Consider the following 27,216-nt stretch of genomic DNA (forward strand, 5'->3'; position numbering starts at 1 on the left):
ACACAAGATAAACAAAGAAACATTAAACAAAGACAGCACAGACAAAGCTGCCAGGGCAGAGCCCTGACAGTACCCCCCTCCCAAAGGACGCCACCTGGCGTCCAAACCAGTCCAAGGAGGTGGTGACACAACAGGAAACAAAGGGGGTACCAACTGGGGGGGTGGGCTGGGACTAAAACTTGGAGTTACAGGGCGGCCAGAAAACATAGGAGGTAGGACTGGGAGGGAAGAAAGGGATCCCGGGAAATAATTTGGGACAGACCAGGGAGGTGCTGGCTTTGGGAACTCATAAGGGCTAGGTAATAGGGAGGGTGGGATGGGGGCCTTGTTGGTGGTCCTACTAGAGACATGGGCTTGTTTTACTGGTGGAGTCTTGAAAAAAGCCCTAGTGTTCTCTGGGGCCAACTCTTGACTGATGGACTTGGGGACAAACTCAGGAGCCATGACTGCACTGGCAGGGAGGGTGAATCCTTGGGAAGCATGCTCAGGGGATGTCAGAATAGTCTTAGGTACTGAATTGGAAGCACTTTCCAGGGCTTCAGGGGCAGACACTGGGCTTGACTCTGACGTGCCCTCCTGGGCTGCAGGGATGAACACGAGGCTTGATTCTGGCGTGCCCTCCTGGGCTGCAGGGACAGACATGGGGCTAGACTCTGGCGTGCCCTCCTGGGCTGCAGACATGGGGCTAGACTCTGACTTGCCCTCCTGGGCTGCAGGAAAAGGCTCAGGGTTTGATTCTGATGTGCCCTCCTGGGCTGCAGGGATAAACACGAGGCTTGATTCTGGCGTGCCCTCCTGGGCTGCAGGGATAAACGCTAGGCTTGATTCTGGCGTGCCCTCCTGGGCTGAAGGGACAGACATGGGGCTAGACTCTGGCGTGCCCTCCTGGGCTGCTAGGACAGGCATGGGGCTTAACTCTGATGTGCCCTCCTGGGCTGTACTAATGGTCTCTGGAGACTGCTGGACCGGAGATGACTCTGCAGGCTCCTGGAACGGAGCGGATTCTGGAGAGAACTCAAGGGCTGGAGATAACACTGAAGTTAAAGCAGGCTCTCCGACTGGCCTCTCTGGAGCAGGCTCTGAGGACATGACATGACTGGCCGTCTTGGGCATTACAGGATTAACTGGAGGTTCAGGAAAAGTTACCTGGATAGTCACAGACTCCTTCACCAGGGATGAGACAGCTGGTGAAGTGGGTAGCTTAGGGTGTGGTTCCACCAGGTTACATACATCTGGGACCACTGGATGTTGGACCACCTTAAAAGTGATTGCCACTGACTTGACCATCTCTGGAATGAAAGGCCCGGTCTTGACTGGCTCTGGAAGAACAGGATCAGGTTCGACTGGTTCCAGAATGAGTGGACCGGGCTCAACTTGCTCAGAGACGGATGCAGCATCTTGGGCCGCTCTCCTTGACCTATGCTTCCTTGGAGTCAGAAGATGATCTGGGACTTGACTCAGCATGGGTAAGAGAACTGGTTGGTTGCTGCAGTCTAGGTCTGGGATGACTAGAGAAGACTGGACTGACTCAGAGACGGATTCAGCATCTTGGGCCGCTCTCCTTGACCTATGCGTCCTTGGAGTCAGAAGATGATCTGGGACTTGACTCAGCATGGGTAAGAGAACTGGTTGGTTGCTGCAGTCTGGCTCTGGGATGAATTCTGACTGCTTCAGGACTGGCACTGGCTCTGGAACGCCCTCGAGGACAGCTGAAACTCCCTCCTGGGCTGAAGTAATAGGCTCAGTAGCTGACTCTGGAACGCCCTCGGGGGCAGCTAAAACACCCTCCAGGGCTGACAGAATAGATTCAGTAGCTGACTCTGGAACACCCTTGGGGGCAGCTGAAATGCCTTCCTTGGCTTCAGGAATAGGCTCAGTAGCCAAATCTGGAACGCCCTCAGGGGCAACTGAAAAGCCCTTAGGGGCTGCAGGAATTGCCTCAGTAACCGACTCTGGAACGCCCCCAGGGGCAGTTGAAACGCCCTCTGGGGCTGCAGAAATAGGCTCAGTAACTGACTCTGGAACACCCTCAGGGGCAGTTGAAACGCCCTCTGGGGCTGCAGGGATAGACTCAGTAGCTGACTCTGGAACGCCCTCGGGGGCAGCTAAAACGCCCTCCAGGGCTGACAGAATAGATTCAGTAGCTGACTCTGGAACGCCCTTGGGGGCAGCTGTAATGCCCTCCTGGGCCTCAGGAATAGGCTCAGTAGCCAAATCTGGAACGCCCTCAGGGGCAACTGAAAAGCCCTTAGGGGCTGCAGGAATTGCCTCAGTAACCGACTCTGGAACGCCCCCAGGGGCAGTTGAAACGCCCTCTGGGGCTGCAGAAATAGGCTCAGTAACTGACTCTGGAACACCCTCAGGGGCAGTTGAAACGCCCTCTGGGGCTGCAGGGATAGACTCAGTAGCTGACTCTGGAACACCCTCAGGGGCAGTTGAAACGCCCTCTGGGGCTGCAGGAATAGACTCAGTAGCTGACTCTGGAACGCCCCCAGGGGCAGTTGAAATGCCCTCTGGGGCTGCAGGAATAACCTCTGGAACTGATTCTGGAACGCCCTTGGGGGCAGCTGTAATGCCCTCCTGGGCCTCAGGAATAGGCTCAGTAGCCAAATCTGGAACGCCCTCAGGGGCAACTGAAAAGCCCTTAGGGGCTGCAGGAATTGCCTCAGTAACCGACTCTGGAACGCCCCCAGGGGCAGTTGAAACGCCCTCTGGGGCTGCAGAAATAGGCTCAGTAACTGACTCTGGAACACCCTCAGGGGCAGTTGAAACGCCCTCCAGGGCTACAGGAATTGCCTCAGTCGAAAGTAAATCACTGACCTTCCTCCTCCTCCGTTTACAAGGTAGCTCTGGGATGAGCTTTGGAGTCAACATTGGAGCGGACTTGAGGGCTAGTGCATACTCAGACATCTCAGCGAGGACAGCTTCAAACTCAATTGCCTGTGGGATGACTGTAGCATTCTCAACCAGCTCAGGGAAGACCGGATTTAGTTTGGTTACCTCTGCAGTGACTGTGGTTGACTCAGTGATGGCTACAGCATTCCGGACAGCTCTCTTCCTTCTCAGCCGGCGCTTTTGTGTGGGAGACAAAAGAGGGAGCAGATCTTGATTCAATGAGGAAGGGACGGTGGGATGGTCAGTGGTGGAGGATTCTGGTGGTGAAAGGATTTGCCAGTCTTTGCGATGATGCACATAGTTGGAGAAATTCCAGAAGTCTAAAATCCTCAGTTGCTCAATCTCCCACTGTGGCAAGGGGTCATCCAAGCAAAGATTGAAGGCATCCTTAAGAGCCGCATCGTCGTACTCCAAGCCCCTGGCCATAGTCCAGAAGAATTGGGCAAAACACCGCACCTCTCGGCCCTGCTGGCGAAGCGAGGCCACACACTGCTGAAGTGCCAGCCTCCCTTGAGCAGTTGCAGGAGGAATTATTTTTATACTCATTCTGCTGGGTCCTTGTTTTGGCGGGTTCGTAATGTCAGGGTTAGCAAGAAGGGACCCAAATGCAGAGTGAATAAGACAGACAAATATTTATTAACACAGGTTCAGGGGTGCACAGGGGTGAACAATCTTGAGCTCCAATCCAGCTAACAGAGAATTGTGCCTCCAGAGATGGACAATCTGGAGAACAGTACCATACATATGGCCAAACCAGGCAGAAGACTGAGGGGAACGCCAGAGCAGAAAATGCCAGAGCTAGCAGTCAGAGTGACGGGATGCAAAGCAGGCCAGAATCAGAGTTAGAATCTCAGCACCAGGCTTGGTTGGCAAGCTGCCCAGGAGAACCAACAGGCAGGGAGTCTCAGGCTGGGAGGTCAGGACTGGAGGGAACACACAGCACAAACATACAACATTCAAGACCACACGACACTAACCAGCACAACACAGGGAGAAACATGTAATATGTAAAAAAGGAAAAAATAAAATACAAAAAAACAAAAGAAAAAGCAAAACAAAAAGGTAAAAATAATATCTGAATTTCAACTATAAAAAGTAAAAGTATTAAATCCAAATTAAACAAAACTAGAAACAAGACAGAAGAACTACTAAAAATAATATTTTAAGTAAATATTAGCAAGAAAGCTAAAAGGTATAAATAAAGAACAAAAGCAGCAAAACTGCAGCAAGGATACACCAAACTACAAGGCAGGACTGGAATATAGAGCAGCAAGTGAGCACTGTCTCTATGACACAAAACGAACCCGCAAACACTGAAGGAAAAACAGCACAATATAAAGGGAGAAAGGTAATGAGGGCCAGGTGAGCACAATTAGAAGAAACGAGGACAAGACAAGGGCTAAACAAGAGGGCGTGACCAAGGGAAACAAGGAGGTGGGACCACAGGAACACATGGTAGACACAAACAAAGACAAAGCCATGTGTTAAGACACAAGATAAACAAAGAAACATTAAACAAAGACAGCACAGACAAAGCTGCCAGGGCAGAGCCCTGACAAAGCAAGCGTTTTACCGGCTGTTCGAATGTAATTAGTTCCATATGAAAGGTGACCTAGGTTTAATTTGTATTATTTAATACAAACTGTTTTGTTTACATCCCCGATACAACATACTTCCGCCAAGACTATAGAATACAGGTTGTGGCTAGAAGGGATACAGCTCCGACCGGAAAGATTGTGTTTTTTTAACGTCTACACCTACCCCAACCCTAAACTTAGCCCTTACTATAATAAAAAAAACAGTATTATTGTTGTACAATTTGATACAAATAATGTTAGATTGATGTGCGCATGCCCAGTAGCGAAATATGTATCCCTTCTAGACTTTACCTAGAATACACAACATCGGGATTCCGGGGCGGAACGGCGTCACTGGTGACGTATTTCGCACGGGTGTGGCTACTGATGGGGAGGAGAGTCACACGATGACGCATTGACGTGGGCGTGGTGTCTGACGTCACACTTGGATGTGGGCGGGGTTGGATGTCCACCGCAGGCTGCAGCGAGCCCTACTTGGACTAAGCTAATAATGGATTACAGTGACTGTCTCTGTGTATCACTTTCTGATTGACTAAATTTTCACCTTTAACACTAGATGGCACTCCAGTAGTACACTATGCATAGGCCTACCACCTGAAGATTAAACTGAAGGCGCCTGGATAAATGGAGTAGTAGGCATGTCATCTGTGATCTTTTGGTTTAGTTGAAGGGTCATGTGGAACATAGAAGGGAAGCAGCTGAGTTTCATAATCAGACATCCTTCCAACACCAACCAACCATCAGTGGTCGGGTTGAAGATTCTGCATGTGCTCTCTGCTCCAGGCCAGCTTCCCTTAAGCATATACTGACAGGGTGTAAGGTTAGCCTGACTTAGAGCCGTTACACGTGGCATCCCAAAAAAGTCTTGAGAGCCTTGCCTCCACCCTTGAGGAAAAAAACATTGCCACCAATTTATAACCACCAGTGATTGACTCCCTGCAAGCTCTGTTTGTCCAGGAGGGGGCAAAAGTACCCAGGAGGAGACCAACATCACTGGATTATGACCAGCTTCGGATAGTTTGCGATTAGAAGATGCGGTGGATATTGGGCGGCAGCTTGTTTTTCCTCCAGAGATCATAACCACCACCCTCAGACCTGATATAGTTCTCTGGTCCCCCAGACCATCATTATTGAACTTACAGTACCATGGAGGCTTATGAATGTAAGCACTTAAGATATGCGGAGCTAGCTGCTGAAATACAACTGCGCGGATGGAATACTGAAATCCATCCGGTAGAAGTAGAATGCAGAGGATTTGTGGCATCGTCTACTATAAACCTATAAGACACCTGGGAATCAGATGCCAGAACTTGCGCCAAACTATTAAAACTGTATTGGAGGCAGCTGAGAGAAGCAGCCAGTGGCTCTGGATGAAAAGGCAGGAATCTTATTGGGCTCAATATAGCAAGAAGGGGAAATGGAGCTGAGGGGGGTAAGAGAGAGACCACCTGACGACCCCGATGACGTACCTACCCCCTTTTGTAACTAATGACATACCTACCTCCCATAACTGCAATTCCATCCTGTAATATCAAGTTGCTTGTAAATGTTAAGGACAAGGTACTCGATTGGTTTGTGCACCCTCTGACTAAGTTCAGACTGGAGAATTTGCAATTTTAAGATCCTGGCTGGGCATGTGAGACTCAAATGCGACACTGGTTTCCTGATAAACGAATAACTGAAAGTATGGAATTCTATGTTATGTTATGTTTAATGTATTCTCTATCTAACCATCAGTCTTATGACAATTTTATGCTTTGCATTAAAAAACATGGGTGTAACACAACTTCAGAATTGCATTTGTGTAGACTGGAATCCACCAAAACTTTTTTTTCCTTCTTCTTCTTTTTTTTCACAGTGGTGGCCACTAGTGGAGTGAACTGTCAACTGTGATAAGGTATAGCTGAGAGTGGTCCAGACCAACCTTGCAAGCATATAACTTTCAGTATACTTAAATTAGAATGTTTCAGAAAACATGTATTAACAATGTGATACAGCTTAAGGTATAACTAAGTACAACATTGTGTTAAGAACGTTTTGTAAAGAGGGTCCCAATTTATTGGTGATGAAGCCAAATAGTAAATATATGGGGACAAATAGGAGTCCATGGTGGTCAGAGGCCAATGGGCAAATCTGACCAGGATGTTAAGGTCACACGTCTACTTTTCAAAACACATCCGTGGATTTTTCTATGACCACGAATCCTTGGTTTAATGTATCACCTGAAGGATGGTGCCTATTTGCAGTACAGTGTCCCTATCACCATACTGGGGCATTAGGACCCTCACAGACCACAGGATTTCCACCCCCTGCTGGTGTAAATCCTCCCGTCCTAACAGCCCGTCTTGTTCTTCTTCCGAGTGGGACACAAACAGCATGGGAGGCAGGCGTACTAACAAAGATGCCTCTAGCATCAGTTGCTAGTGCTCCTCTTAAGATTAGGAGAGTGAGGTTTACCTAGAGAGTGACCATACATCCCCCCTTTCCCAAACATTTCCTGGCCAGGATTTCTATTTTGCCTAAAATGAAAGCCAGACTTCAGCACAGGTAATATACAGGGTAGTAGGAAATAATAACAATTTTGTGTCCAACTTTCTTTCCAATTAAAATCTGTGTGTGTGTGTGTGTGTGTGTGTGTGTGTGTGTGTGTGTGTGTGTGTGTGTGTGTGTTTGGATACTATAACTTATTTACCTGTGATTTTAAACAAGACATGTTATAAATTGGTAAAAAAAAAATAATAATAATAATAATAACAAATTGTTGAGTCAACTTAAAGTGATTTGTTACCCTTTTGCTTTAAAATTTTAAGTTCAGTCAACTCAAATAAGTTTAGTCAACTTGAAATGTTAAGTTGTAGTCACAACATAAATGTTAAGTCACAACTGATTAAAAAAAAATTGTTAAACTTAAAAACTGGGCAAGTTGCCCAGCTGCCTTAAAATTTACTTCTAAAATACTCAAATAGCTAAGTTGTCACTTAGTACAACTTAACATTTTTTTAGTTGACTGAACCCACAACTCTGGGTATTACTGATATTCCAGTTAGTCCCTCCGTAATACCAAATATTCCTCATATGTCTAAACAGGCAATGAAACATATGGCCATTGAAGTCCAAATTGGGCAGAAATAAAATAAATAATTAAATATCACATCAATAAAAAGTGGTAAGAAATGTGAGACAGGGGAATAAAGGGCATGCACCTATACAACATTGAAAACAAGTTGCTAAATGGTGAGTATGCCTCAACAATAGGAGAGAAGATATTATTATTATTACATGACTGTGAATAGAACATTCTGATTTAAATCACTCATTATTCATGAAATGGAAACTGGATTGTGTATATCCTGTAGTGAAGCAGAGACTATTTAACATGTATTTCTACACTGTACAGCATTTAACAAAGAAAGAGATGGGTAAAAGGAAATATACTATCAAAATAGCAGGGTTGGAAGAATTGAATCCCCCCACCCCGTCGATGCACACTTCAGTCAGTTGGTGGCGATTATACACCATAAGTTGGCTTGTAAACCGCCAATAAACGATACAAGAAGAAGAAGAAGAAGAAGAAGAAGAAGAAGAGGAAGAAAAAAAAAGAAAAGACGGGAGCCGTATGAGAGTGGCAATGGCAGTGGAAAGTTAAAGGAAAACATTTGTATGCCATTCAAAAAAAGCTGCTACTGTGAGAAACTGCAGGGGCTCGAAGAGAGGAAATAGTGATGACTAGATTAAGACTGGTTCATTTTTTTAGTTCAAGTGAAATAAAGTGTGAAAATGGATTACCTTCTTTTACTCATGTGGTGTGTATTCGTCGTACCAGGTAAAACTTTTATTTGTTACTCTCACTTTGCTATAAACAAATTCCTAACTGCATATGAAGTGCATGACGAAAATGTAATGTATTACAACAAACTACTTTTTTATTCTTGTTAGTTTATTCTGTTATTCTAGGTTAAATCACTTTTAGGTCAAATCACTATAAATGGATAAAGGACCAACTTTTCGCGTATAGGCTGTAGCGGAGCGCTGAGTGAAGCGGTGTGATTTTTTTTTTTTTTTTTAATGGAGGAAGCGGATTTTCGGAGCGTCATGGTTTTCACTCGCTCCAAAAGCGCTCCACCACGAGTAGGGGAGAGTGGGGACAGTTGCAACGTGTGGCAGTTGCAACATTGCTTATTTCTTCAAGCAGGAATAAGATGCAGTGATAATATTCATACTGCACATGCTTTATTGGCCCCTCATACTTCCTGGAAGAAATCAGTCTCATGTGATCATTCCTTCTACCCAAAATCATTTTCTTGGTAAAAAATATATTTTTTTAAAGATTAGATTTGTGGTCATAGTGTCTGTTGTTTGTGTGACGCATTGTAAAAACATAACATTTTAATCTGTGCATTCTTAGTTTCTAATAGGCATAGCTAGCGTGTGCCAATGATACGTTGTCAAGCTAATACACCAATTCTTATCATGGCTATCACTTTAGGGGCAGTTGAAACACACTGTTGCAACCATCCCAACATGCTGTCCCTTACCACAAAACTGATTTAAAAGCTTGCCATAACATTACATAATTGTAATTTTAGAATGATAATACTAATGAACCCCTTTAATATTTAGTTATCTCTCCTTTTTTAAGTGAATAGGTAAAGAAAAAATCTACTTGTTACTTAATGTTTTCAATTTACAATTTTTTTTACAGCCAACGTACCTTATTGAAGACCGTGACTGTGAATAAATAAAATAAAGAAATTGCAAAATTATATTTAAGAATGATTATATTACATTTTATTGAATGTTGCAACTGTCCCCTATTGTGGGGACGGTTGCAACATTTCACTTTGTCTATTTAAGTAAAGTGTACATTTATTATAATATGTACACATGTTGCAGCAATATGGGTGAGTAGCTGACAGATGCGGCTGTATTGTATTAAAATTTTGACTTTCTAATACAAACAGTCTCTGAGAAACTAAAGGAAATGCAAAAAGTGTTGCAACCGTCCCCACTCTCCCACAATTCATGCCAACGGCCCGTAGTATAACTGCATATTTAGCAAGATTACACATGTTAAACATTGGCTTGTTTTGCTAGCTTGATGGATCACTCAAATCAGTATCTGATTTTGAATGAGCAGAAATCTTTAAGAAATGCAGCGATCCGTAGGCATCCTAAAATAACTGACGAAAACTTTGTAGGATAAAGGTTTGCACACGACTCGTGTTTCAACAAGCCACTAAATCCATGCTTAATGTGATTGATTTAGAAACCAAAAGTGAAAAGAAAACAGCACGCATACGACGAACATGATGACATCAACATGGCGTTCACTTGCAGAACTAGTCAGTTTAGGTATACTGATGCAGAGACAGTGGCTGTCTTGTAGGCAAGCATCTGTACCTTGAATTTGATGCAAGCAGCTATTGGCAGCCAGTGCAATCTGATGAAGTGAGGTGGGCTTTCGTCATCTTGAGACCACTCTCACTGCTGCATTCTAGATTATCTCAGAGGTTTTATAGGACATGCTGGAAGGCCCACCAGTAGTGCATTGCAATAGTCCAGTCTGAAGAGGACAAGAGCTTGGACAAAGAGTTGTGTGGTCTGCTCTGATTGGAAGAGTCAGATTTTTCTAATCGTGTATATGGCAAATCTACAGGACCGGGCCATTGTGAAGCTTAACTAACTATCAATCACATCTCCAAGGTTCTTGGTTGTCCTGAAAAGAAAACCCAGCTGTATAGAGAAATTGTGATGAAGTGTGACCACATGCAGTTCTGTCTTAGCAAGTTAAATATAAGTTACAAATATGTCTGGATTCATAGTTATTTAATTAATCCAGACATATTTATCTACCAACAAACTTTATGATGTGTAAAAGGACGAGGGGAAGTGGGAATTTTAGCACTGTCTTGTTGATTTATAATTAGTTTTTTTTCTTTTTCTCCAGGTGTTTCCAGTGTTATTACAGACAGAGTGACAGTGTCAGTGATGAAGGGAGATTCAATTACTCTTCACAGTGATGTTATAACAACACGACAGGAAGAGATTTTATGGTATTTTAATGACACACGCATAGCTGTAGTCACTGGAGATCTCAGCAGGATCTGTACAGATGTTCAGTGTAATGAAGGTAATGAGAGGTTCAGAGACAGACTAAAACTAGAGAACCAAACTGGGTCTCTGACCATCATGAACATCAAGACTGCAGACACTGGACTTTATCAACTCAAGATCTTCAGCAGCAGCATCAGTGAGAAGACCTTCATTATTAATGTTCTTGGTGAGCCATTAAATGAATCATTCAACTTTGAAGCACTGTTGTGTTTCATGCTGAAAATGCAAGATGGAGCACATGCAATATATAGCACCTTTCAAGCAGCTGTTGGTTTGTTTCAGATGCTCCTGATGCAGAATTGGGTAATAGGAAGACAATATCAGCGATGGAGGGGAAATCTGTTACTTTAGACCCTGATGTCATAAAAAACGCAAATGATGTGATGATGTGGTATTTTAATGACACTTTCATTGCTGAAATGACTGGAGATCAGAGTAGGATCTGTCCAGATGATCTGTGTAGAGAGAAATTCAAAGACAGACTGACGATAGATCATCAGACTGGATCTCTGACCATCATGAACATCAGAAGCACAGACACTGGAGTTTATAAAGTACTGATCATCAGACACATCATTCAACACAACTTAAGCATCACCAGCTTGAAAATGTTCTTTTTTACTGTAATTGGTGAGTAAAATGTATTCTTTCAAGGTATTTTCTATTAAGAAATTTTAAAATACATTTTAAATATTTAAATCAACCCAGTAAATATGTTTATTGTGGTCAAAATTGAGTCGTATTCAAATATTATTAAGACCTATCATCTTTGCCAATGCATCAAAATGACAAACTATTGTTACAACAAGCTAGTCCTGGTCACAAGTCTAATGTTTAAATCATGTAAAATTATTAACATTAATATACAAGTAACTTAAGTAAAATGAGGATGGACGTGGCCTAATGTTTAGAGAGTCAAAACTCATAACATTTTTTTAATCACTAGATTGCACCATTAAAGGGATAGTTCACCCAAAAATGAAAATTTGATGTTTATCTGCTTACCCCCAATGCATCCAAGATGTAGGTTACTTTGTTTCCTCAGAAAAACACAAACGAAGATTTTTAACGAAAACCGGTGCAGTCTGCCAGCCTTATCATGGACATGAATGGGCACCAAACCTTTAAAAGTAAACAAAAACATGCACAGACAAATCCAAATTACACCCTGCGACTCGTGATGATACATTGATGTCCTAAGACACGAAACGATCGGTTTTTGTGAGAAACTGAACAGTATTTATATCATTTTTTACCTTTGATACACAGCCACGTCCATCTGTCATGAGCACGAGTTTGGCATCAGTCACGTCACATGAGCACGCGCTCTGGCGTAGAATACGCAAACGCCGGAAGCGATCTGTCGCATGAATACGACACTCATTGTTTACACAGTGCACATAGATTGTGGGTATAGCGGCTATTCAAAATGGTAATTACTTGCGCGTATCCTGATTGTTTAAACCGATTTAAAGCTAAAAGATTACATTAGTTTGCGCAAACTCATCCGGGACTTTTCACTGATTTCCCCTTCCGGCGTTTGCGTATTCTACGCCAGAGCACGTGCTCATGTGACGTGACTGATGCCAAACTCGTGCACATTACAGATGGACGTGGCTGTGTATCAAAGGTAAAAAATGATATAAATACTGTTCAGTTTCTCACAAAAATCGATCGTTTCGTGTCTTAGGACATCAATGTATCATCACGAGCCGCAGGGTGTGATTTGGATTTGTCTGTGCATGTTTTTGTTTACTTTTAAAGGTTTGGTGCCCATCCATGTCCATGATAAGGCTGGCAGACTGCACCGGTTTTTGTTAAAAATCTTCGTTTGTGTTTTTCTGAGGAAACAAAGTAACCTACATCTTGGATGCATTGGGGGTAAGCAGATAAACATCAAATTTTCATTTTTGGGTGAACTATCCCTTTAACCATTGCACCAGGGTAGAAAGATCAGTTAAACTGATAATACAAACAATCACTTGCTCTGGATGGACATTTGCTGTTATCTCTGGCATTCATTTTAACTTGACCTTAAAATTAAGATCAAGTTCATTTTAATTAATTTTATTTTCTACATAGCGTCAGATCCCAGAACCCAGCTAACAATGAATGTTTTTTTGGTTCCTGGAAGGTTCCCTGTTGGTTAGCCCAGAAAGTTTTCTTAATGGAAATAGAACATTTCCTTTTAATTTAGGGGAATGTTCGGTGGAACCTACTGGGAAAATAAATAAATAAATATCCTAAAAATAACCTGCTGGGAACTTTCTGGGATTGTTCTCTGTAGGTAGGGAAGATTCTTTTTAGGTTATAAAATTAAACCAAAAAATAACCTGCAGGGAACGTTCCCTGAATCAATAACGTAGTCAATAACACATCAAATTTATATTATTTCATTAAAACCATATTAATAGTAGGTGTATAAATTCTTAAAAGAGTTGTTTATTACTATATAATACAGATTTATGCAGAAATATTAAATTAAACTGCTAATACTTCAATTGAAGATGAGGTAGAAACAGGCTCTGAGAGTTAGGGAGAGGCCACTCTTATCAAAACATTTATAATAATTTGTGAAATTATTGTGCAGTCCTCTCTTTTAATTGTATATTTGTAACAACTGGATCATTTGTATTAACAAGCACCAACCCCCTTAGTGCCCCATTTCTTGGTTTGGGCCAATGCCCCTCAACATGTATAAAAACAAGGTTCTTTATTGGCATCATGGTTCTATAAAGAACCTTAAACATGCATGGAACCTTTCAAACACAGAAAAGGTTCTTTAGATCTTAAAAATGTTTTTCAAAATGGTTCTTTAAAAGGTTCTTTGGGGAACCAAAAATGGTTTCTCTATGGCACCACTGCAAAAGCACCATTTTGGAACCTTTATTTTTAAGAGTGTAGAGCTGTTGAATTGGAATTGTTACTAGTAATAATTTAATTACAGAGCTCTTCAATTCAGTGGGTACTAGTCAAACAATGCAATTATGATGAGTAATGCTTTGTGTATCTAAAGATAATTTCACTTTAAGACATTACAGAAAATTGGTCGTGCAGTTCAGTTTTTTATTTATTTATTTTGTTTGTTCACACACAATATCTTCACTACATTACATTACATTACATGACATTACTGGTAAGAGTTTAGTTATAGAATGCAGTTGTCACTCCTATGCACTCCCATTTATAAAAAATAATATTATTTTTAGCCCATTAAGGCCTGTGCTTAGCAATAGTGACTTCTGACTTATATCTGACTTATATAAATGGCATATAATTTGAAAAGCATCAGTAAATAAGACATTCAGATGGGTATATACAAAATCCTACTAATGCCTGCAATATGCCCCTGGACATAACATGCTCGTCTGAATAAACAGAGGATGAAGTGAAAAACCCAATAACTAGGCTGGGAGGCTAAGTTAGAAATAAACTGTTGATATCAGTGAAAACCCTTAGTGTTAATCACAATTAACTTTAAGACTTACCATGATAAAAGTAATAGGGTTAAGCCAATCTCTGTTTATCCACTTGGTCAATGCTGTCATCATTTTAATACATGGTTTTTATTTTTCACTTTGCCTGTTCTGCTCTCCAGAACGCTTCCCTCCTCTATCAGTTTTGGTCATGTGACTGTGTGACTAATTTCGGAGGGTGAGCAGTTGATATCACTTGATGCAACATTTATGTAACTACCGATTATCATTCTCAATCTAGTTTTGATGGTTGTCTGTCTTTATCTGTTTCAGATTCAGGTCTGTCTTCAGCTGTTATAGCAGGAGTATGTGTTGGTAGTGTTCTGTTGTTCATGACTGCAGCTGCTGGTGTGATTTATTATCGCAAGCGTCATCAAGCAGGACAAAATTGTGAGTGTTACATACAGATGATTTAAGAAGTATATTTTGACTCATTAACAAAAGTAATGTGTGTTTAATTGAGTTCTGTTATTGTTCAAACAGACATCACGGCACAATCCAGTGATCAGGTGAGATACTATGTACACTGAGTACAGAGTGCTCTCCATATTCCAAGCACTTTTGATGTGCAAGTTGTTTAGTAATTTATGTGAATTTTCAAGTGCAAAATTATAAATCTGTGTTTGAAATAAGTATTCATAATATTCATAATTTGTGATTTTTATAGATTTAGTTTCAGGTCATTTCTTCATAAATAGTTTGTGATATTTTAATTGTAATTTTTAAGATACTAGCTCACTCAGGCCATTTGTATTAATATAGTGACAGTGTGATTCAGTTGATCAGACTGAAGTTTCTTTAAAAGAATCGTTAGGGACTTCAAGCAACATCTGGGAATGGAATAGCTATAATGACCAGAGATAAGCTTTTACATCATGGTAGCCAGCAACGTAAAAAAATTACTAAGTAACCGTAAACTGCGCAACATGGCATATGTACAAATGTTGGATTATGAGGAGGATGTGTAGGCAATGCTTACATTGTTCGCTTCGCATTATCTCTATTCTCAGTGATACCTGAGGTGCTGTTGCCATTTGAAAAATCATTAAAATGATCTTAAGTTTAAAACGCATTAACGCAGATTAAATGAAAGACTAATGGTAGAATTGTATACTGATGGAATAACAATGGTATACCATAAAACATAACATTTACCTATCTCTGTCACATTTGTGTTGTAGATCATCAGGAAGTAGCAGTTAGAGCGATTGCCGTTGCATCAGTGGTTGCTGCTTAAAGTCCCTATTGATGTTTAACCCACATTAAGGACATTGTGTTAATTATTTAGGAAGATTGTTGTCTGTGCATTAAGAAAAAGCATAGTGTGTAACTGAATCATCTTCATTTACCTTCTGTGAATCTGTGTTTTATTACAGTCGGGTCTTTAAAAGACTCGTCCCCTAATCTTTCTGACCCTAAGTTGATGGACAATGCTGACGAGACGTCCCCTGATGGGAAAGAGACTGAGGCTGCCAGTGAGACATCACTGTAACACCAGGATATGACCAGCATAAACCAGCACAAACTACCATCTTAAACCAGCATCAAAACTTGTATGCCTTGTGATCAAAAAACAGATTGAATATTAACAAGTTTACAAACCAGTATTGTATTCAAGTATTAGGTATTCGTAATAATTACTACTGACATATTTTGTGATTTTTATTTGTTTTCATAGTTTTCTTTTGTAGATTTTGTTTTGGGTCATTTCTTCGTAAAAAGTTTGTGATATTTTAATTGTATTTTTTAAGATACTATGTCATTCAAGCCATTTGTATTAATGTAGTGCCAATCAGTTAATCAGACTGAAAAGGAGACTGAGGCTGAGACATCACTGTTACACTGACCAGCATATAACCAGCATAAACCAGCACAAACTACCATCTTAAACCAGCATCAAAACATGTATGCCTTGTTTAAAAAACAGATTAAATATTAAGCAGTTAACAAGTTAACAAACCAGTATTTTATTAAGCATTTATAATAATTAATACTGACATATTTGTGATTTTTATTTTGTTTTCATAGATTTCTTCTATAGATTTTGTTGTAAGTAATTTCTTCATAAATAGTTTTTTTTTATACTGACAGAACAAATATTTTTCTACTAACTTGATAAATTCTTGACTAGAGTAATAGTTTTATACATGCTTTTGTAGTCTGTTTCAAATACTGATTTTTATTATGGATTGTAACAGCCAACCGAATAAAAACCTTTTTATATATTTTATGATGTAATGATTAATTTGTTTCACTGGTAATTTATTTCATTTAATTCACTGCCATTACATGTGAGGTGGCAGATAAAGATGGGGTGTTCAAGGTAAATATTAGGCCTAGTTCTTTACATCATCTGTCCATCACATCTTGATGTGTTTTTATTTATCCGGTCTCAACCACTTTATGTTTTTAAAAGATCATTTTAAGACATTACTTTTTGTTTGTTTGTTTTATTATATACAATCATTCTACTATTCACAGCTTCCCTTTCTGGATTTGTCTTTTGTTTGGTGCTCATTGGTGCCTCAAAGTGTCTTTGCACTGCCTGTTTTTTTTTTTAATAGTCATATGCTGAGCAGTTTACAAAAGACCAGGGGCCTGAACCACGAATCCAGTTTAGCTGGCTATCCAGGCATATTTCAGTTTAGCTTGCACTAACTCTGGGTTTTGGGTACCATGAAAGTGGTTTGGCTTTTAGAGGTGTTCATCAGGAAAGTAACTAACAATGAGCTTTGAGCAAAATGACACTATCACTGACATAAAGTCACTCAAAGGTCACTACGTAGTAAAACATTTTTAAAGATAAAGCATTTTATTATAATTATTTTACATGATTAATTTCATTATTATGCCTTAATCTGTTACACCTAGTTTATTGGTTTATTAATTATTAAGGTTTTATTTTAAATTAATAGACATATACAAAGATAATATGCAATATAAATACATTTTAGATTCAATAAACATGACTATTGTACATGTCAAATTAGATTTGAATCTTTTTATACCTTTAAATATGATCAACTATATAAACTCACTTAACTTTCACTAATATGTTTTCTTGCACTTTTATGCACGTTGTCCTTTTTGTTTAAATATTGCAAATTATCATCGAAGGGATATGGACTAAAAAATTAAATGATGGATTTACGCACGGATTGTATGCGACTTTCCCCGACGTAAATCTCCCTTTAACTTTGTAAATTAGGATTTTCTGAGTTGAATTGAAAGCAAGTGTGAAACCATAGTGCACAGTAGACCCATGCTACAGACATTAAAAATTCCTAATACCGGGTGTCTTGCTGAAGGTGGGAGTTACTTGTGCGTGATCTGCGTCACAGCCGTGTTGCATTGTGGTATGTGGAGTTGCCTGAAGTGCATGAGTGAGTCGACTCGCTCCCACCGCCAGAATTGTGGTGTTGATTAAACTTACTTCGCTCTTCTGATGAAGTGTAAAACGCAGTCTAAAATGGCGGCGGGGATTTACCGAAGTTGTCAAGTGTGTTGGTGGAACGCAGCCGCGAAGTTCAAGTTCAAGGTGGGCTTTTTGACCAGCAAACAACCACCAAAAGTACCCTACTATCCTCATAGCACAGCACTAAAAACCACCATACCAACTGCATATTTGTTAGCTGCGATAATTTATCTAATAAAGGTTTTCTAGTGCATTAATACTATTTTACTTTTTTTTTCATTATCATTTTTATCATTGCCCCTGTTTGTTTGCTGATAATGGTTAATTTCCCCTTAGGTGGCACTGGCAGTCTATCTCTCATAAATATATCTGGATTTTGACAGCTAGTTCAAGGTGAGATTTTCTCTCTAAATATTTCTCTGACTCAATGTTTAAAATTTTGTTGTTCAACTATGTCCCTAAAGCTGTTTAGCTTCTGACCATCGTTCATTGTAAAATGAATAGTATTGTTAATATTGTTCACTTGAATTGCTGATAGGGCAGTAAAGATCTTAAGTTTTGGAGGCACTTTTATTAATTTTACTGGTGTTTTATGCCAATAATTTATCATTTAAATACTTTATGACAGTCTAGCTTGCTTAACTTAGTCTGTTGCCTCAGTAAGGCTGGCAGTATTGGGGTGGTTTATGTGGTTTAATTTCACAGAAGTAATAAACAGTGTCAGTTTAGGGCAAAAAATATCATTACCTGGCTGTCACAGAAGGCAGGTCAGGCAAATGTGGATGGAGCTCTACGGGGGATGATTTGAAGAGTTCAGATGCAAACGCCTACAAGTGCTATCTGAAATGTACATCTAATGAGCATTTTTATCAGGCTCCTATGTGTAGGTTCAGTAATTTTACTCTTTTGGCAATGTATAGGTCCTTTTCTATGCAATTAAAGTGAAAATACTGAACATAAATATTGGAGCCTGGTAAAACTGCAATTATTTTTAATTCGTAATACCGGTATCGGTATAGGAACCGCATCTTTTTTTTTTTTTTTTTTTTTTTTTGTATATTATAGTATACTTGTTGGAGCACTTGTAGTGCTCTGCGGCATTACAATATATTACAGATGGAATGATGAATGTCTGCAATGGAGTTGAATGGTGCGGTTACTGCTAGTTTTGCCTTAACATGTTTGTATTGATGGGCGATTACATCATCACGTACCGTAATGTGTCTTATGTCTGAAAAGTTCCCGATCAGATCTGTCCAAAGAGACACCGATCAAACCCCTAGACCAGCGTTTCCCAACCATAGACTGGACAAAAATATGGAAGTAGTATATAAACCAAAACCACTTTTTGTACCAGGCTATTAACATATTTTTTTTCTGCTGTAAAGATGGGCATTTTAACATGTTGCAGCCAGTCTCTAGTGGCCAGTCGATGAATTGCAGTCTAAGCAGTGGTGGACAGTAACGAAGTAGTTGTAATTCGTTACTGTACTGAAGTACATTTTTTATGGAGCTCATATTATGACAAAACTTTTTGAATTTGAATTGTACAAATTTGAATTATTGACAAGTGTCATTTAAAAAAACTGAATATTATATGGTATTTAACATAGTTCTGAATTCGATTTTTTTAAAACTTGAATATTGAACATTTGAAATTGAACACAACTGAATTTTCAAATCGCAGATTTTCAAATAGACACGTATTTTCAAACAGCAGATTTTTGTTCTGATTTCTAAGACTTCAAATATTCAGTTTTTAAAAATACAACTTCAAGTTTTCAAGATGAAAAAAAATTCGGAACATCAAATTCAGTGTTCAAAATTCAAAGCGCAGAAATTCAGATCGTACAGAAAGTAGGTCAGAGGTTATGCACAGGGAAGAGTAGATGATCTACGAAAAGTCGAACGAAGCTTTCACTGTGACCGAGAGGGGGCATGTTTGGTTCACTTAGGCTAGTTTTGCCGTGGTCACAACATATTAACTCGTGGGTACGTGATAATACGCCGTGGCCACAATATATTATCTTGTGGGAACGTCATATTAACTCGTGGGAGTATGATATGTCATGGCAACAAGATCTTTTTGTAAAGATAATGACATGCCGGAATCGCCGTGCGGCTGCTGCCTTCTCTTGTAGTGGAAGGGTTTTGTGCAGTTGAGGCGGTGTTCACAGTGCGGACGCTGCCGCTCACAAAAAGCAAAAAGCGGCAGGATTTTGGGTGCAGGAGCACAACTTGCACTTCGCCTCCGCGCCGCTCCCATTGAAAATGAACTAGACACTCGCGACTGCCGCGTCCCGTTTGAAAAGGCCTGAAGTGATTTGTGCTTTTTTGGGAAAGACATTGCTATAGTTGCAAACAACAAGATCACATTTGATTTCATTAAAAATAAACACAACAGAAATGTACTATATGTGTTCTTCTATTTATAATTCATAGTCCCATGAATAGTCTTCATGTCAGGCACATCTCTGTAATTTTTTTTTTATTATTATTATTGATCATACTAGGAGAATTCCATTACATGATCTTCGTTTTCAACACTACCGACAAATGTTCTATTTGTTGTTAAAAATCTGGTTAAAGGACATAACATATTTTTATCTCTGGCGGCGCCTGACGCAAAGAGACGTAAGTGGCAGTATTTTGGCTGCAGGAGCACCGCTTGCCTGTTAACGGATCGGTTCTTTATATTTCATATTTGTATATTATAATTATTAAACAGTAGGCTAATACAATAGGCCTAATTTTATAATAATTATATTAACTGGTTAGGGCTATATTTATGGGCTATATTTATTGTTTTATATGCTTATTTCCCTTTCAGTTCGTGTAGTGCTTTAATTAACTCTCTGTATAATTATGCTAGTATTATTAATATGCTAAAATATTTTGCAAATACTGTAAACGCCTGACAATTATGCCAATTAAGTTTTTACTTTATTAATGTATTTACCCCAGTTTGTGACAATAAATGAGCATGTTGTGTTCATTGTGTTTCAAATAAAACTGCATGAATGATTTATTCCTTAACTATAAAAATGTATTAGTTTATCAATAAGCCGAAATGAAATATGTTATATTCACCCTTTAATCTGCACTTCCAGTAAAAATTCATCGTCGGCAAAACTTTCAGAACCTGAAGTCAAGAGATCTCAAGTATGATACAAAGCTATAGACAACTAACACAACATTTTATAGCCCGCATACTAATAACAGCCTAGATATGTATGTAGTCTAATTTGTTGGGGAGTCGCTCTCCAAACATCGGGTATTAAAATTGCCTTTGAATACGCGTGCGCGTTTTGCTTTCAGTTTCGTTTTACGCAAAGCCGACTGATAAAGAAGTGGGTATATGCCGTATAACTATGTATACACTGCCATCTTGTGGCCACGACATATTATCACGCTCCCACGAGTTAATATGATGTTCCCACGAAATTAAATGCTTCATTCGACTTTTCATAGATCATCTACTCTTCCCTGTGCATAACCTCTGACCTACTTTCTGTACGATCTGAATTTCTGCGCTTTGAATTTTGAACACTGAATTTGATGTTCCGAATTTTTTTTCATCTTGAAAACTTGAAGTTGTATTTTAAAAACTGAATATTTAAGTCTTAGAAATCAGAACAAAAATCTGCTGTTTGAAAATACATGTCTATTTGAAAATCTGCGATTTGAAAATTCAGTTGTGTTCAATTTCAAATGTTCAATATTCAAGTTGTAAAAAAATCGAATTCAGAACTATGTTAAATACCATATAATATTCAGTTTTGTGAAAGGACACTTGTCAATAATTCAAATTTGTACAATTCAAATTCAAAAAGTTTTGTCATAATATGAGCTCCATAATTTTTCAAGTATCTGTACTTTACTGGAGTAGTTTTATTTTGAGTAACTTTTACTTTTACTTCAATACATTCCAAAGCATAAGATCGTACTTTTTACTTCACTACACTGTAACCGATTTTTGTAATTTGAACAGTATTTTACTGTAATATCTACAGTAAGATACTGTAAAATGTATATACAGTATTTTACTGTAAACTGCAAAGGATTATGGGAAAATATATGATCACTACTGTAATTCTCCACTACTGTAAATCCGTTTACAGTAGTGAACTTGCCCGCGAAAAATTGACCAATGGCAAGGGAGATTTTTTTTTCTCCTGTTGAGAGGAAGTGGCGGTAAAAAGGACAAAAGAGAAATGTTGCATCAATAACTCGACAAAAAGGTTAGTATATTATTTCTGTTTTATGAAAAACTGAACAATTTTAATTTGTTTTCACTTGTTAACAGCAAACTAACAATATTCATCGTGTTTTTCCTGTCGGTAGCCTTTTTTTTCTGACTGACGGCCGGGGCGCCGCCATAACGGTGAAAACATGGACTGGTGAGTAAATTAAGGTGACCTATATTAGTCGAAATAAACTTTATTTAAACTGAGAAACACGTTTGTATATTGTGCTGCCCTTTAATGCAAGTTAGTTCGTCTGACGAGCCCTTACTCAAGCTTAACAGCAAACTGAGGTGAAATACTGAGGTAAAGTGCGTTAAGCAACACCACTGTTTCTGTGGAGATTTTAAACTGTATTTTCAAGCCCTTCTTTTGCTTGTCATTTTCAAGTTTCTGGTCTGGATGTCGTCTGTAACGTCGGAGCGCGGAGGTGTATTTTGGATCTTCTTCTGTGAATGACTGCCATAGTATCGACGATAATGAACTGGTAAGCTAATAATGTCAGTAAGCCGAAGTTGACAAACTTAACGTTAGTCACAGAGCAGCATAATATCTTTTAAACGCTGCCTCTTTATAGCTGGCAAGGTAATTCTCTTCAAATGATGTTTAAGTAAGAAATGTGTGTATGAATGTCGTATGTAACTTTATAGACGGTCCCTTCAGTGACAGACGTGACATAAACAGCGCGCTAACATGAAACACTGAGGTAAAACTGAACACCGCGGTTAACTGCATCTTTTGTGTTTTATTTTCAAGTTTGTGGTCTCGTGGTCATGTCGTCTGCATCGGAGGTGTATTAGAGTCTTTTCTGGTGATTGCCGTCGTCGCGGTGCAAACAACAGGTGAGCTTCCCCTTTCATCAATTTAACTAAGTTAATGTTAACGTTACTAAATTAGCCAAATTAGCCACAGGCTGCTGTTCTCCACTGACTTGCAGAACAGGTTAACTTTTTAAAGAGAGTAACGGGCTAGCAATATATTAATATAACAAGTTTTGCTAATAAATATTATAAATGTTTATTTTATTAAAAATGTAGATTTTATTACTGTACAGTAGTTGTCTTTTCTGATCATAAACTATAGTAACACTAAAAGGGTGTTGTGACACTGTCTGTTACAGGAGATTTCTCCAAGCACTAACTGGATGCTGACCATCAGATGCAGAATCATCATACAGCCAGCTGTCCATTTTACAGACATGCAGAATCAGGTAACCCAAAACATTTTTGTTTTACATTGCATTTACATTCATGCATTTTTCAGATGCTTTTATCCTAAGCAAGTTATATTGTATTTAAAGTACACATTTGAAAGGTATTTATTTCCGGGGAATGTTTTTTATTACCATGTCTTGTCACATCAAGATTGAGTTTGCATGCACATTAAAATTATTTCTATTAAACCAGCATTTAAACAGCAAAATGCAGCTGCTTCAGGTATCTTTAACTTACTGTAACCTTTAAATTCATAATAGCAATCTTACCGTCTGTCAATTTAGATTATTGTTACTGTAAAGCAACAATTAGAGATTTTTAATCATAGTAGGCTTATTATATGCACAGACTTTCTAGGAAACACACGTTTAGAATGTTTATATGAACAGATTGGTTAGCATTTAGCATGGTCTGTGGCAGACTTTTGAGTGTCAGGGCAACAAAATTCAATAAACAAGAATGTAATATTAAGTGATTTAAATCATGAAGAAAGTATTGTCTTTTTGCTCCATTTAGTAAAAACGGTTCTTAACAAAGCCATGTTGTGCATCTCTGCACACAGCAGTGTTTCATTACTGAATGAATTTACCTTTTTTAAACACCTAGAATCAGTGACTTACTGACCCATTCATAAAATTCTTTATAAAAAATTTCAAGAAAAAGTTTCTTCAGTTTTTTTTCTTACTACTGCGTTCGTATGTAGTATATCATTTTTTTTTTTAAATGCATACAGCACCAAGTTTGACAGTTGAGGCAAATTCTTTAAACACTGTTTTTCTTGTGCTTGCAGGTTTGTTCAGACAGTCAACCTTTGTGGCAGCAAATGCATTGACAGTCACAGATCAGATGGACTTCTGGAAAGAGGGTGCAAACAACAAGCATCAGCCTGAATCCCATTCTGCCGTTTCTCATCAGAGAGCTTGTCAACTTTGACTCAAAACTACTAAAATGTAACACAACACAAACACATTTTTACTGTATGATTTTATTTTATTTACACTACCAGACAAAGCTTTTGAACAGTAAGATTTTAAATGTTTTTAAAGAAGGTCTCTTCTGCTCACTAAGCCTGCATTCATTTGATCCAAAGTACAGCAAACACAGTACACTTTTGAACCATTTTTATTATTTAAAATAACTGTTTTCTTTTTGAATATATTTTAAAATGTAATTTATTGCTGTGATCAAACCTTAATTTTTAGCATCATTACTGCAGTCACATGATCCTTCAGAAATCATTCTAATAATTTGATTTTCTGCTCAAAAACTATTATTATGATGTTGCTGAAATTATTATAATGCTAAAATACTTTTTTTTTTTTTCAGGTTTCTTTGATAAATATAAAGTTCAGATAAACAGCATTTATCTGAAACAGAAATAGTTTGTAACATTATGAATGTCTTTATTATCACTTTTGATCAATTTAAATCATCCTTGCTAAATAATATCTTTCTATTCATCAAAGAATCTAAAAAAAATCTAAAAATTAAATAATGTTTATCAGCATACTAGAATGATTTCTGAAGGATCATGTGATACTGAAGACGAGTAATGATGCTGAAAATTCAGCTTTGATCAAAGGAATAAATTAAATTTGGATCAAATTAATGCAGGCTTGGTAAGCAGAAGAGAATTCTTTAAAAAAAATCTTAGTGTTCAAAAACTTATGACTGGTAGTGTACTTACTTATTTTTGCTTTTCAGTATGTGTATGTTTGCCATGATACAAAGTCTCTGTACTTTTAAAAAGAAAATGTTCAACAATTAAAAAGAATATTATCAGAACTAATGCTTATGAGTTATTGTGATTTTTATGGGGTTGGGGTGGTAAAAATCTTGAATTACAGTGCTGTAGGTTAATTGGATTGTTTTTACAGGTAAAAAATGTTTAAAATAAATGAAAATAAACTCTATAGTACTGATACTGTAATTGAAAATACAGTAAAAATACTGTAATTGAAGATACAGTAAAAACACTGTAAATGAAATTACAGTAAAAATAATGTAAATGAAATTACAGTAAAAATACTGTAAATGAAATTACAGTACAAATACTGTAAATGAAATTACAGTAAAGACCTTTTAGTACTGTAAATGCACTTACAGTATTAATACTGTAAACATTTTTACAGTAACTTACTGGCATCCAGCTGCCAGTAAGTTACTGTAAAATTTACAGCAAACTTTTTACAGTGTACATACAGGGATTAAATTGGGCCGGGGCTGTCCGGGGCTGAGCCCCGGCACATAGATTGCAGGACTCGACACTTCATTAACGCTACACAAGTACCCTAACCAGATTAAAACATCAAAAACAAAAAATAACACCAAAAGGCAAACCAAAATCACGACACTCAACCACATGAACAGCTAATTCCATCGCATGTGAATAAATGCAAATATTCCCTATAAACACAGAGTAAAAACACTAGCAATGTTTACATCCAAAAATGTGAATTTAATTTATGCGCAAAACTGGAACATCGCATAAAACATTTGCGCAAAAAGCAGCGTTTCCATCCAACAAGACAAGAGATCACTTGCTGACAAATTTCCACTAAATATCACTAATAAATCTAGGATAAGTCACTGAAAATAATAATTTTCATATAAATATAATTAATTAAAGGGATCAGTGAGCATTTTACTTTTACTTTCGAATTCGGCATCAATTGATTGAATGGACGACAACAAAACAGTACAACTAACTCACTTAGTCTATATTAAACACAGAATTATTAATTTATTATATATAACTTAGTGTATAGGCCTACTGAAAATCAGCAAACACGGTGGAATAAAGAACCGAATGTTCTTCTAATGAGCTTCCAAAATCACCTTTTAGATAAACGGCAACAGTCAACAGGCCTTTTAAAAATCCAAAATATACTCGACTCCAGCCGCGGATCTGTGATGCGACTGTTGAGCAGCTGTGTTCAGTTTTTAATTGCACTGTTTCTCTAACTGAACTAAATTAGTTTTATTACTATCAAAACGTGGTGTGCAAATGACGAAACTGGTGAAGGAAACATTTCAGAATGACCAATACAACATTTCTGATGCTGTGAGACAAGATGGGTCCGCTGGTTAGTCGAGTTTTCCCGTTCTATTAGTGCAGAGTCGCATGATTTTTTTTTAATAGCCTACGCATGGAGGAATTAATTCTGTAAAAGTGTTTACATTGTGGTTTATGCACATTTATTCTTGTCGGATAAAAAGTTTATCTTACAAAGTTGTGCGCATAAGTTTTTTATGCGCATTTTTAGAATTTATGCTCATTTTCTCGTTTCCATCCAGAGATTTTTTATGCGATATTCCAAAATGCGCATAAAAATTGGTGGATGGAAATGTGATGCGGTAGTGGCGCCGGTGTTGTGCCTTTTTTCGACCCCTGCCAAATTATCACCCCCTCTCGTTGAAAGCACTACCTGATTGCCTAATCCTAACCCCTCCCCTACACCTAACCCTAAACCTACCAATACTAGGGGGGTAGTAATCTGGCGGGGGTCAGAATTCGGCACAACACCTTTTAAATATGTGCCCACGCCCGCTCTGTCAGAGAAGGCGCGCAGATGAAAAAATAATTATTGATTACCAATTTAAATCAGTGCACTACAAAGAAAACAATACCTTGAAGTAGTATCTTTAAACTGGTGAACCCCTTTAAACTTTTCAGTCCAAGAATTAAGTAAATGAATGCATTCAAACAGTAAGTTCAAAACGGCTCTACAGAAAAAAAACCCGGCAGATTTCATGAGAGATTGCGGAAAATCATTCAGCGTTCAGTTCTATTTCAGCAGCAAAAATAATTTCAAAGACAGCTAACCCAAAGCACATTTCAGAGCAACTATACGATTCATTGCTGAATAATTTGCTTTGTAATTTGTCTTGAACAAATCAGTTGAGTCAAAGTTTCATTATCCAATGCACAAACATCTGATAAATCAGTCGAACTGAATCGAACAACGAATGGTTGAACAGCTCACTCATTAGACACTTGCCATCACATACTGGTGTTTTAATTTGGTTTAAAAGTATAATCCTCCCCATAATTTATTGTGTATATAAAAAAATATACTTAAAACAATCTCAACAATACTCTCAAAACAATCCTAACATTATTTAATTCATAATTCATAATCGTTGTTCATATTTCATATTATGTAATAGAATTTATAGATCAAATGTAAGAATTTTAAATGAAACATGAAGTATTAATGAAGTTAGGGGGGAATATAAATGTAAAAAGAAATTCCCTTG

At 38.3% G+C, this 27,216-nt stretch overlaps 1 protein-coding gene and 1 long non-coding RNA gene across 3 annotated transcripts; both read left to right on the forward strand.

Annotated features, from left to right (window-relative positions):
- The first annotated feature begins 8,089 nt into the window (after nt 1-8,089).
- On the forward strand, nt 8,090-16,308 carry LOC141337818 (uncharacterized). Of its 2 annotated transcripts, none has more exons than XR_012355788.1 (6): nt 8,090-8,316; nt 10,441-10,773; nt 10,890-11,237; nt 14,206-14,261; nt 14,357-14,473; nt 14,567-14,585. XR_012355788.1 is itself a non-coding variant. In XM_073843407.1 (6 exons), the coding sequence occupies exons 1-6, from the start codon at nt 8,271-8,273 to the stop codon at nt 15,469-15,471; spliced, it is 882 nt and encodes a 293-aa protein (XP_073699508.1). In that variant the 5' UTR covers nt 8,090-8,270; the 3' UTR covers nt 15,472-16,308. The 2 variants fall into 2 exon arrangements, 1 of the variants encoding a protein (XP_073699508.1); XM_073843407.1 differs by lacking the exon at nt 14,206-14,261 and adding an exon at nt 15,460-16,308 and having other exon boundaries at nt 14,567-14,592.
- Nucleotides 16,309-21,502: 5,194 nt separating this feature from the next.
- On the forward strand, nt 21,503-24,249 carry LOC141337829 (uncharacterized). Its single transcript, XR_012355792.1, has 4 exons — nt 21,503-22,229; nt 22,499-22,584; nt 22,863-22,952; nt 23,747-24,249. It is a non-coding gene; the product is annotated as an uncharacterized lncRNA (long non-coding RNA).
- The last annotated feature ends 2,967 nt before the right edge of the window (nt 24,250-27,216 follow it).

This window comes from Garra rufa, chromosome 7, assembly GCF_049309525.1.
Source record: "Garra rufa chromosome 7, GarRuf1.0, whole genome shotgun sequence".
Classification (NCBI taxonomy): domain Eukaryota; kingdom Metazoa; phylum Chordata; class Actinopteri; order Cypriniformes; family Cyprinidae; genus Garra; species Garra rufa.